The sequence below is a fragment of the Eulemur rufifrons genome, chromosome 9 (genome assembly GCF_041146395.1).
Source record: "Eulemur rufifrons isolate Redbay chromosome 9, OSU_ERuf_1, whole genome shotgun sequence".
NCBI classification, from domain to species: Eukaryota; Metazoa; Chordata; class Mammalia; order Primates; family Lemuridae; genus Eulemur; species Eulemur rufifrons.
In genome coordinates, this window is record NC_090991.1 from 9,024,802 (window position 1) to 9,037,647 (window position 12,846).

The 12,846-nt window shown below is 46.7% G+C and overlaps 1 protein-coding gene across 1 annotated transcript in view; it reads left to right on the forward strand.

Moving 5' to 3' along the window:
- Positions 1–12,846, forward strand: part of DNAH2 (dynein axonemal heavy chain 2) — a 98,294-nt gene that overhangs the window by 50,795 nt on the left and 34,653 nt on the right. Inside the window, exons 36-48 of the mRNA XM_069483320.1 lie at positions 187–314; positions 664–816; positions 1,085–1,210; positions 5,622–5,840; positions 6,061–6,178; positions 6,389–6,525; positions 7,108–7,245; positions 7,335–7,493; positions 10,291–10,443; positions 10,643–10,734; positions 11,053–11,251; positions 11,407–11,631; positions 12,508–12,612. Coding sequence (XP_069339421.1) covers positions 187–314; positions 664–816; positions 1,085–1,210; positions 5,622–5,840; positions 6,061–6,178; positions 6,389–6,525; positions 7,108–7,245; positions 7,335–7,493; positions 10,291–10,443; positions 10,643–10,734; positions 11,053–11,251; positions 11,407–11,631; positions 12,508–12,612 — 1,952 coding nt within the window. The remainder of the gene's footprint in view (positions 1–186; positions 315–663; positions 817–1,084; positions 1,211–5,621; positions 5,841–6,060; positions 6,179–6,388; positions 6,526–7,107; positions 7,246–7,334; positions 7,494–10,290; positions 10,444–10,642; positions 10,735–11,052; positions 11,252–11,406; positions 11,632–12,507; positions 12,613–12,846) is intronic.

Here is a 12,846-nt window from a genome sequence, read left to right on the forward strand (position 1 = left end):
AAAGGTGATGAGAGTGAAACGGGAAGAGCCAGGGCTGAGATGAGAAAGGTGGCCATCTTGGAGTTAGAGTTGGAGTTGGGGAGAAAGTTAGGGCTGGGGAAAATGGAATTAATTGGGAAGTGGGTTTTGAGAAGAAAGTCAAGATGAGGAAATAAATGATTCTAAATAAATGGCATTGTTTTCCAGGCTATGCTGGCCGCACAGAGCTTCCTGACAATCTTAAATCCATGTTCCGTCCCATTGCCATGGTGGTGCCTGATTCTACCCTTATTGCAGAAATCATTCTCTTTGGGGAGGGCTTTGGCAACTGCAAGGTATTCTGTTAATCCCTTTTCTCCTGTTATTTTATTTCCCCTTCATAATTATTCCCTGGACAGAGGAACCCCCTGAAGGCCTCGCAATCAGCTTATCCTACAGGGAACTTAGACTATTGTCAATAGGACATGGAGGCAGAAGAATTCAGAGGAGGCAGGTCTCCTCTCCATGATGTCAATAACTGCTGACAGCACGATTTACAAGGTCTTCTCGTTAGGATTGTCCATCGAGCACCTCCTTGCTGCTTCAAGTCCCAGAACCTAGCTTCTTGTTTCTAGAACTGTCCCTAGATGAAGCACAGGATTTGTGGGGAGATGGGTTGTTTTCTCCTCTGTTTTGTTTCCCCAGATTCTGGCCAAGAAGGTGTATACACTTTACTCACTGGCTGTGCAGCAACTCTCCAGACAGGACCACTATGACTTTGGCTTACGTGCCCTCACCTCTCTTCTGCGCTATTCTGGCAAGAAGCGCCGCCTACAGCCGGATCTGACTGATGAAGAAGTAAACCAAGGACACAGCCTTTGCCCCTGAACCTCCTTTGTCACTGGTCCTATGTGCTTTCACTAAAGTTTCTCAGACCTTCTTTTTCCCCAGATTGTGGGGAAAGGGTGGAAACCCTCATGCCTTGTCCCCATGTTGCCCGAGTTCTACGTGTTTTATTGCTAAAGATTAGCCAGCATAGCCATTGTTCTTGGCTTCTGCCCCGAAGCCCTCTGAAGCAGAAGTACCTAGGCCCTGGCTTAAGCTTGAGTCTGTCTTTTCCCACCAGGTGTTGCTGCTCTCAATGAGAGATATGAATATTGCCAAGCTAACTTCAGTCGATGTGCCACTGTTCAATGCCATCGTGCAAGATCTATTTCCCAGCATCGAGCTGCCTGTCATTGACTATGGCAAGGTATTTGTTCCTCAGTACTCTCCCTGATCTCACAGACGAATGTGCATTTGGGAACAGGAAACTTGGCTTCCAGACCCTGCTCTGCCATCCACTAGCTGTGACTTTGAGCAAGACAGTTGACCTCTCTTTGGGCTTCCTTATCTATCAAATGATGTAGACCTATTCAAACATTCTACTCTCTGACCACAACTCCCTACCCCTCTGACATGAGTTCCTGCTCAAGTATTTCCACACCACAGTGCTTGGACCTCATTGAAACCTCTTGTCCATTGGCCTTTCCACTGTCTCTAAGCGCATCAGCCCTCTCCTGCCTCTACTTCTCTCCTCATTTAGGGAGTTTTAAGGAGAGACTTCTAGGAGCTGTTTGATGTCTGAGAGCAGTGGAATGGAAGGTGGGGGGGAAGAGATTTTAGAAAATATAAGAACTTTTTTCTCTGGCAATATGGCAGTCTAGATACCCTGAATAATCCTTTCAATGGAAATCACTAAAATGCTGGATAAAAATATAAAAATACATCTTTTTGAATGCATTGCTAAGCTGGCAAGAAGAAACTTCTAAACAAAGTAGATTTGAATAAGAACCAATGGAATTTCTAGAAATGAAAAATGTTATAATTGGGGGGAGGGAAACCCAAACCTCACTAGAGAGACAGAAGACTTAGAAGTAAAGAAAGTGAATTAAGGCTGGGCACAGTGGCTCATGCCTGTAATACCAGTACTTTGGGAGGCTGAGGCAGGAGGATTAAGGCCAGGAGTTTGACACCAGCCTAGGCAACATAGAGAGACCCCATCTCTATAAAAAATTAGCTGGGTGTGGTGGTGTATGCCTGTAGTCCCAGCTACTTAGGAGGCTAAGGTGAGAGGATCCCTTGAGCCCAGGAGTACGAGGCTGCTGTGAGCTATGATTGTGCCACTGCATTCCAGTCTGGGCAGCACTTCGGGGTGGTGGTGGAAGAAAGTAGATTAAAATCTATAACTACACTAAAGAAATTTATTTATGAGGTATCCATACCCAAAGGAATAGGGAGAATGGAAGAAGAGATAAAAACTAAATTTTAGACATAGGAAGGAAATGAATAAGTTGTGGCTTACTTAGCAAGCCTGAGAAGGCCGGAAGAGGAAAAATTTAAGAGGCTACCTTCGGAGCCTCAGCATTGAAGACTCAGCATCTGTGGGATTAGGTACCTCTGTAAGTGGGGAGTGGGCCAGGGAAGGAAAGAAGCTATAACAAAAAGAAAGAGGATTGCAGGCAAACTGCTTTGGAAACAATTAGGTTGCTAGATCTCCCCTTCTCTGGGACCCTGGGTGACTGTGCCTCCCCTAATTGTGCAGAAGACCAGAGGGCAGAACGGTAGGTGTCTGGACTGGGGACACCAGGTGGAGTTGAGGGCAGGAGTGAGCCCTGTTACATGTGGGGATCAGGTGAATGTTTACACTCTGAGTGCTGAGACCCTTAGCCCTTTTTCATCTCTAAGCTCCCAGAATGGCAGCCAGACAGGAAATTGGAAGAGCTATCTCTGGGGAATCTGTCTGGCCCAAGAGGAATGACCAAGACATGGACAACAGAAATTTCCCAGTGAAAGTCCCAGATAAAATCACCTCCAGTGTCACTCCCAGTCTGCAAGCCCCACCCACACACTCAGAGCTCCCATGCAGCTGGCTGGCCTCCACCCTCATTTATGAGCAGAAAGCCAGGCTCAGTAGACACTGCGGACAGCCTCTAACAGGAAAGATGGTAGCACCCAAATAGCGGAGTTCCAAAAGGCAGGAACAGAGAAAACGGAGGGGATGGGATCAACAATGAAACAATCCAAGAAGAATCTCCAGAGCTGAAAGATGTAAGTTCCCAAAATTAAAGTGCCCAAAAGTGCATGACACAATGGACAAAATAAATCCTGACAAAGGCCCGTCAGTATGAAATTTTCAAACACTAGAACAAGGAGCAGATTTAATAAGAGGGAAAGAGAAAAAGGGGTGACATACCACAGATAAAAAGTCAGAATGTCAGACTTCTCAATAGCAGCATTGCCTCCATAAGCAATGAGACAGCCTTCAAAATTCTGGTGGAAAAGTATTTCTGACCTCAAAATCTATACCCATCCAACCTGTCATGGAGGAGGCTAGATCAGAGACATTTTCAGACACGTGGGCTCTCAAAAAAGAAATGTTTCCAATGTATCCTTTCTTAGAAAGCTACTAGAGAATGTGCTTTACTAAAATTCAGGAGCATACCATGACAGGGAACACGGGAAACAGAGGATTGAGTGCAAGGGAGAGGCTAACATAATCCTTGGGATGATGGAGAGTGGAGGTCATAGGATGGAAGCCAATCCAGATTGCAGCAAGTCTGAAGGCTTTGGGAGGATTTCTTTAAAAAGAAGAAATTGATCCCTGATGTGAAAATCATTTTGAAAGCTTTAGTCAGCTGTTAGAGTTTGGAATTGTGTGTCAGAGATAAGCATATAAAAACTGAGCGAACAAACATATAGCAACTATTAGCCCATAGGGAAAATTAAAAAGTTGGGCAAGAAAGGAAAAGTAATCACACATTGAATAGTATGCATTGTTAAACTAATCCTTAATAGTGTTTATAAGAGACACACCTAAAACTTAAGATGAAGGGTCAAAAAATAGAAAAAGATATATCAGGTAAATACCAATCACAAGAAAAGTAGGGTAGCAATATGGGACAACATAGGTTTTAAAGCAAAAAGCATTACTAGAAACAGAGGGCCATTTCATAATAATGAAAGTTTCCATTCACCAGGAAGATACAACAAATCTGAATTTTAGATGAACCTGATAATATAGCCTCAAAACAAGCACAGCAAATTTTGCAGAATTACAAGGAGAAATAGACAAACCCACTATCATAGTGGAAATCTTAACATCTCTTAGTAACTAACAGATCAAGCACACTGAAAATCAGTTGGGTTATAGAAGATTTGAACAACACAATTAAAAATCTTGATTTAATAGATATCTATAGAAATTGCACTCAAGAATTGAAGAATAACCATTTTTCAAGCACACATAGAATATTTAGGAAGATTGACAACATAAAGGCCATAAATCTGCCTCAAATATTTCTAAGGAATATATTCAGACCACATTTTATGATCACAGCGTTAACTACTGATATCAGGCAAAGTAGACTTTATGGCAGAAAGCAATATTAAAGGCAAAGGGAGATATTTTGTCATGATAAAAAGACCAAGGCACAGAAAGATATAACAATTCTAAATTTATATGTGCTCAATAATATAGCTACAAAATCCGTACAACAAAATTGACAGAACTAAAAGGAAAAATAGATAAATCCACAACCCTAGTGGGAGATCTTGACATATTTCTCTTAGAAATTGATAAAGCAAACAGACCAAAAAATCCATAAAGATATAGATTTGAATGCTTTTAACAGATTTGACCTGACACTTAAGGAACATTGCATCCAACAATTGCAGATACACATTCTTCTCAAGTACGCATGGAATGTTTATTAAAATTGACCATATGCTAGATTATTAAGTATAAGTTTCATAAATTTCAAATGATTAAAATTATACAGAGGATAATCTCTGACAACAATAGAATTAAACTGGAAATCAATAACAAAATATAATTAGAAAAAGCCCAAATGTTTGGAAATTAGGCAGTACAATTCTAAATAACTCATGGGTCAAAGAAGAAATTAGAGAATATTTTTAACTGAATAAATAGAAAATGTGACATTAAACTTGTGGCATGACATTAAACATGCACGCACACAAACCCCCTAACAAAACCAATTCTCAGATAGTGGAAGGCAGTTGTGTTGGTGAGGCCTCTTAGTGGTGTTCGAGAAATACAAGTAAAGATCTTGCATCTGTTTGAAATTATTTGGTTGCATGAGCTGTGTGTTTGAAAATGTCACACTACTCTGGGACTGATCCATATGGGTCATGGTTCTATAAGCATTACTTTTTAACTTAGGTGATGATTTCTTTAATATCAATCAGGCTCTCTCACCAGACTGTGAGCTCTGCAATAGATGAGGTCTATTTTGTTCTCAGCAGTATGCGCTCAGCACAGTGCTTGGCACATACTGTAGAGGCTTAATAAATGGTTGTAGAATAATAATAGAAAAATGTGTAGAGCTACATGTCCTGCGTTGCATAGAGAAGGAAACTGAGGATAGGAGAAGTAACTTACCCAGGATCACACAGCTGAAACCTGGGAACCAGGTCAGCCTTCTCTACAGCCCCATGTCCTAGCTGCAACCGATCAGCTTCCCAGTGAAGGAACAATTGCTAGAGTGCAAAGGTGCCATTTTTAAGTTGGAACATATCCTCCCAGGCACGGGGGAGACTTTGAAAGTCCTTTGGAGGCCTCATCCTTTTTCTTCCACTCCCTGTGTTTTCCCTTCCCTCAGCTGCGGGAGACTGTTGAGCAGGAGATTCGAGACATGGGGCTGCAGAGCACACCATTCACCCTCACCAAGGTCTTCCAGTTGTACGAAACCAAGAACTCCCGCCACTCCACCATGATCGTGGGTGGCACGGGCAGTGGCAAGACCACCTCATGGCGCATCCTGCAGGCCTCCTTGTCCTCTCTGTGCCGTGCTGGAGACCCCAACTTCAACATTGTTAGAGTACGGAGTTGGGACACTGGAGCCAGTGGCAGAAGCTTGGGTAGCAGGAAGACGTGCTGGTTGGGGGCCAGGGAGGGCTGTGCCTGGGTCCAGGGAGGCCCAGGAGCGATGAGAGAGAAGGGGCAACTGCAAGTACCTGGGAGGGGAGCTGGAAATAAAGGGGATCTTGGGATTTTTGTCTACCGGTAACTCAAGAACCCCTTCTGGTGTCATTTTTTAGGAGTTCCCTTTGAACCCAAAGGCACTGTCCCTAGGGGAACTGTATGGGGAATATGACCTGAACACTAATGAATGGACAGATGGCGTCTTGTCCAGCGTCATGCGGATGGCATGTGCAGGTATCCAAAGGATCATGGGGTGGGGAAAGCAGATACCCAAATCTCCTGGCGGGGTGGGCAGTCTGGGGATAGGAAGCTCAAATTTGGGGAGAAATGCTTGGGAAATGCTGTAGTGCAAGGTAGTGTAGGTTTGCATCTCCGAGGAGTGTGAGCGTGAGGGAGGTGAGGGGTGCGGCTTCCTGGTTTCCTTATCATCCACCTTCTACTAAGATGAGAAACCCGATGAGAAGTGGATCCTTTTTGATGGCCCCGTGGACACATTGTGGATCGAGAGCATGAACTCGGTCATGGACGATAACAAGGTGTTGACCCTCATCAATGGCGAGCGCATCGCAATGCCTGAGCAGGTAGAGGATGCAGTGACTACCCGGCCCCCGCAGGGTGGGAACATGGAGGGTGGGTGTGAGCCAGGGGCTGGGGGAGCGCCAGAGGTCTGAGAGAACAATGAGTTCTGCAGGAAGGAGCTGGGGAGGAGGAGGCTGGATTCAGGGAAACCTGTGGCTGAAGAAAAAATGCTTTGCCTAGCTTGGCAAACAACTGTAGCAGAACAATCATAAGGAAGCACTTCCTGTGTATGAGCAAGCACAGTGTGACCTCAGGCGGCCTCAGCGCAGTTCCTGCCAGCACAGGAGGCACGAGCTTCCCCAGTCCCCCAGGAGTACGAACTTACGGCTGTCAAGCACACCCTTGCCACCCACTCAAACCACAAGAGCAAGGGAGTGATTTTTCATAAGGATGACCTTGACTAAGCTCTAATTTCTTTTAAAAAGCAAACCATTTGTAAACGTCAGGCCTCTGTTCTCCCTGCCACGCTTGGTGCTTGATAGAGATAACTGGAGGCATTGGGCTCTGGAGTGTTTTCATTATTATTGATAGGGGGATGGAGAGGAAGATAAGGTTTCTCTCATCTGAAGAAAGTATGTTCTTAGGTGTCTCTCCTGTTCGAAGTGGAGAACTTGGCCGTGGCCTCTCCAGCCACCGTCTCTCGCTGTGGGATGGTCTACACCGACTACGTAGACCTTGGCTGGAAACCCTATGTTCAGTCATGGCTAGAGAAGAGGTCAAAGGTATAAAGGGAACTGAGCAGAGGGGAGGTAACCAGGGTGGCCCACGGCCCCCAGGAGTGAATAAACAGTCTCTTCTTATTCAACTCCAGACTGAGGCAGAGACCCTTCAACGCATGTTCGAAAAGTTCATCAACAGGATACTGACCTTTAAGAAGGACAACTGCAAAGAGCTGGTGCCCCTGCCCGAGTACAGTGGTATCATCTCCCTCTGCAAGCTGTACTCAGCCCTGGCCACGCCAGAGAATGGGGTAAGGGGAGGGCCCAGACCAGGACAGGAAGGGCTCGTAATAACCTCAATGGGACAACTTCAGGGAAACAGTGTGTCTCGGAGAGTTTGAACTCCGGGCTTGAGTGGAGCAGAGACTCCAAGGGGAGGCCTCCATGACCAAGGAGGCAGTGAGGGTGCACGTGTGTGCATGTGCGTGTGTGCATGTGCACGTGTGTGCGTGCATGTGCATGTGCACACACGTGTGTGTGTGTGTGTGTGTGTGTGTGTGTTGAGCTGAAAGGTCAGACTAGGGATTTTTTTTTTTGTGGACAGAGTCTCACTCTGTTGCCCAGGCTAGAGTTCCATGGCGTCAGCCTAGCTCACAGCAACCTCAAACTCCTGGGCTCAAGCAATTCTACTGCTTCAGCCTCCCGAGTAGCTGGGACTACAGGCATGTGCCACCATGCCCGGCTAATTTTTTCTGTATATATTTTTAGTTGTCCATATAATTTCTTTCTATTTTTAGTAGAGACGGGGTCTCGATCTTGCTCAGGCTGGTCTCGAGCTCCTGAGCTCAAACGATCCGCCTGCCTCGGCCTCCCAGAGTGCTAGGATTACAGGCGTGAGCCACTGCACCCGGTCCCAGACTAGGGATTTTAAATTGAATGCAGTACACAGTGGGTCCAGCTGTAATTTCCCACCCATGTTTTGGGAGTTGAAGATAGTTCAAAATCCTTTCAAAATGCAAACATTTATAATAGGTCTTGGTATATGTGAGGCTTTGGGATACTGTTTCTGCTAGAGGGAGTTCCCAGCCTAATCTGATGAGAGGGGTTTTAAAATTTTTCAGATTAATTGATATTTAAGCTTTCTGAATAGGTTTGCTCAGTTTAGAATTATGAAATAAGGACAAAAATTCGATGTTTTCTGTTGATATTAAATTGCTGCCTAGAAATGGTTTGTATTGTTTTAAAAGACATTGCCAGATAATCACTTGTTACTATAGTTGTATGTTATTAAGAACAATTAAGACCTGTAGCAGGCCAGTCGCGGTGGCTCACGGCTGTAATGCTAGCACCCTGGGAGGCCGAGGTGGGAGGATCACTTGAGCTCAGGAGTTTGAGACCAGCCTGAGCAACAGCAAGACTCTGTCTCTGCAAAAAATAGAAAAAATTAGCTGGGTGTGGTGGTGTGTGCCTATAGTCCCAGCTACTCAGCAGGCTGAGGCAGGAGGATCGCATGAGCCCAGGAGTTTGAGGTTGCTGTGAGCTATGATGACGCCACTGCTCTCTACCCAGGATGACAGAGCTGTCTCAAAAAAAAAAAAAAAAAAAAAAGACCTATAACAATATATATCATTCCTGGTACAGTTATAGATTAATAAATTAAAAATACATAGATGAACTTGCAAGGTAATATGTGGGAAGAGGATGATTATATAGTGTCAGTGGCACAGAAGTGCCAAGGAGGACTGGCTGCGTAGGGAGGCTTCTGGGGTGAGTGGAGGGGAAGAATGGCTTTTGCAATAAGGCAGAGCACAGCAGTCAGTCCTGGCCGAGGGGGTGGTGTTTGCAGCCGGGTGTGGCAGGTGATGTTTATGTGCCGAGGCTCCTCAGCGTAGCAGAGACCATGAGGAAAGGATTCAACCACTTGGATGGCGAGAGGTGTTGTGTGTTGGAGGTGCAGGGGACAGACTAGGGCCTCTGGATTGGATATGGTAGACAAAAGGTTCTCAACATAATTTCCCGCCTGTCTTTTGAAGATTGAGGATTATTCCAAGACCAAGTCCAGCATTCTGGATGGGACAGTGCCCTGTATACCACATTACCTGTAGTGCTAGGTATCTTAATTCAGGGCCATCGTCAAGAGCTCCCCACCCATGGGCTTGTGGCAGTTTCACACAGTGGTCAGGGATGATACAGAGGGTGCCGAGCTGTCTGTTGGCTGTTTCCTCCAAAAGGCCCAGCAGAGCTGGGATGGCTCCAGGAGCTCCATCACCATTAGAAGCACAGCATTGTCACGTGCCCCTGGGTGGGAACTGAGAGCATGTGCTCTAAATACACTGTTTCCACTATTAAGTTGGTACATTTTAAATTTTAATTTTTGAGTACACAAGTAATCATTGAATCTAGTTTTCTTTATAAAAATTAGATTTTTTCTTATAAAGCTAAAGTCCTTATTGATCACCTTCCTCCTCCCAATCCTGATCTCCTTCCCCGTCACACAAGTAACTACTATAGTATGTCTGTGTCTTTCCAGGCCTTTTTGATAAATGCACATTTACATACAAGCACATAGGTATCCATAGAAAATGTGGTCTTTAAAAAATGCATCATGCTGTGTGCTGAACATGCTTGTTAAACCAAAAATATGTTTTTAAGTTCTATATTGCTGCATGTAGGTTCATCTAATAACTTTAAATGCTATGCACTATTCCACGGCAGAACACTACATTTTACTTTTCCATCCTTCTGCCTGTGGATGTTATGGTCATCTCCAATTTCTTGCAATTACAAACCAGTCACCACGAATGTCCCTGGACCTATCTCCTAAGCACCCATGGGTGCTTCTCCAGGGCAGGCCTGGTATGGCCAGATGACACTGTGTCTTTATGACTCAGCAGAGAGGAAGTTCAAGGCAACTGCTGAGCTACAAGAAGTTTCAGGTTTATCTAAACCTTTCAGTAGGTTGTAAATAAACACGCACAACTGTGTGGTTTTCCAAATAGAGCCAGGAAAGGAGGAAGACTCTAAGCGTTTGTGTTGACCGGCACACACAGACCCCCTCATCACTTATAGGTGTGGGTTATTTACTGTCCTTTCTTTCCTTCCTGGCAGGTGAACCCAGCTGACAATGAGAACTATGGCACTATGGTAGAGATGATGTTTGTGTTCAGCATGATCTGGTCTGTGTGCGCCTCTGTGGACGAGGAGGGCCGCAAGAAGATCGATAGCTACCTTCGAGAGATCGAGGGCTCCTTTCCCAACAAGGTCAGGGCGCTCACACCCAGCTGTCCTATTTGTCCTGTTTTTCCAGACCCCACAGGCATCTTCAGTCCTCAGGCTCTGCTTGAGTTTCAGCCTGTCGGCCCAGCTCTCTTTCTCCCCAACAGTGGTCTGGGAGCTCATCCTCTGGGCTGGGGAGGGCTAAAGGAAGGCTTTGGTAACCTGACACATGTGCCCTCCCTAGGACACGGTGTATGAGTACTTTGTGGACCCCAAGATTCGGAGTTGGACATCATTTGAAGATAAGCTCCCTAAGAGTTGGCGTTACCCTCCCAAGTACGAGCAGGGCCCGGATGTGGGGGCGGGGGCGGCTTGGGGCTGCAGCTGGGGGGAGAGGTGGAAAGAGAGACGGGGCCTCGGAGCAACAGTGAGTGGCAGAGAGGAGAGGGTGGGTCCCAGAGAAGGGTTGACTCTTGAGAACCTAGGGACAGGACTCAGAACAGGGACCTTAAGGAAATGCCCAATTCCCAGGCCCCCCAGGAGGCAGGGTTGGTGGTGCCAAGGAAAATAAACACTGGGAGGAAGAAGGAAGCAGGAGTTAGAAAGGAGTGGGTGATGGTCTTCGAGACACACACGGATCCTGTTCCTCCCTAGTGCCCCCTTCTACAAGATCATGGTGCCCACCATCGACACTGTTCGCTACAACTACCTGGTGAGCAACTTGGTGGCTAACCAGAATCCTGTCCTGCTCGTGGGTCCCGTGGGGACTGGGAAGACCTCCATTGCCCAGAGTGTCCTGCAGTCCTTGCCCTCCAGCCAGTGGTCCGTGCTAATTGTCAACATGTCTGCACAGGTGTGTGAGGGACCTGGAGGCCAGGCCACCAGCCCCCCGTGCTCTCCCTGCCTTCTGCTCTCCCCTGGGATCCAGGTGCCTGCGTGATGCTCCTCGTATTTCTCCCCATATGTCTCTTGGGGACATGAACATTCATTCTGTACCTCTTTCACCAGACCACATCCAACAACGTGCAGAGCATCATTGAGAGCAGGGTTGAGAAGCGAACCAAGGGTGTCTATGTGCCATTTGGGGGCAAAAGCATGATCACCTTTATGGATGACCTGAATATGCCAGCTAAGGATATGTTTGGGTCCCAGCCACCCCTGGAGCTGATTCGCCTCTGGATTGACTATGGCTTCTGGTACGACCGTGCAAAGCAGACCATCAAGTACATTCGAGTAAGCTTCCCAAGAATTTGTTCTTCCCTGTGACAGGCGCAGTCCCCGCTCCACTGGGACCCCAGACTATAATCCTACCATCCTTATTTCTTCCCATGCAGGAGTGTCCTGCCTCTTCCTCAGGACCCAGACATCTGGCTCCTATTAATATTATTAAATATTAACTCTCCTCACTAACCTGCCCTACGCTTGTGACCAAAGGATCTTGTCCTCCAACTTCCATTGCTTTCCAGGCCTCTGATACGGCACTCACATGCCAACCTGGCCCCCCACCCAAAACTGTGTAGGAGCCCAGGGTCCGAACTCCAAACGGCTGTGTCTACTCTGCCTCCTGCTATTGTAGTGACCTCCCTGGTGTCAGTTCTCGGCTCCCTGCCCACAGCCCGGCATCTGCCTTCAGTCCTGGCTCTCCTCTCTCTGCGTTCTGAGCAGTTTGTTTCTTTCTTTAATCAGTGGCCTGATCCTGGGGTCCCCATCTGTCTGGCATTCAGGGTCGAGAACACAGACACACACGTGTATAGATATTTACAATTTATAAGAAAAAAGAGAAAGTCTAGAAGACATAATCAAAATGTTGGGTTTTTTAAAATTTCTCTGTATTTTCTAATTTGGGTACATGGATTATAATGATGAAATAAAGACAAATGCATGACATGAATAATTCTAAAAATGCTTTCCCTCATCCCCTCCTGTGCTTCACCTTGCCCTGCCCGCATCACTCCACATTTCTCCCTCTCACCTGTCCCTGTCCCTCTTCCACTTTGTCCCTCCATTTACTGTCTCCCTCCCTGCCCCTTTTACATCCTCCCTCTTCTTGTGCCTCATCTCATCCCGTCTTCCCATCCGCCTCTGCCCCTTCCTGTCTTTGCCCTCTAGGACATGTTCCTGATGGCTGCCATGGGTCCCCCCGGGGGCGGACGGACTGTCATCTCCCCAAGGCTGCAGAGTCGCTTCAACATTATCAACATGACCTTCCCCACAGTGAGGGCGTTGGAGGGGAGGCTGTGGGATGGGGTGGGGGGGTGACTGTCCCTGAGCAGGAGGGGCCGAGGCAGCCCGAGCAGAGTTGCGTACAGGGAGCTGTAAGGCATGGAGGTGGGACCGTCTGTAGGAGCCATCGCATCTCCTGAACTAGGAGAGCGACAGGCTGGGAGTGTAGCTTGCTGGCTCTGGAAGGTGAGGCCTGTGGTCACAATGGGCTGCAGTGGATTCTGT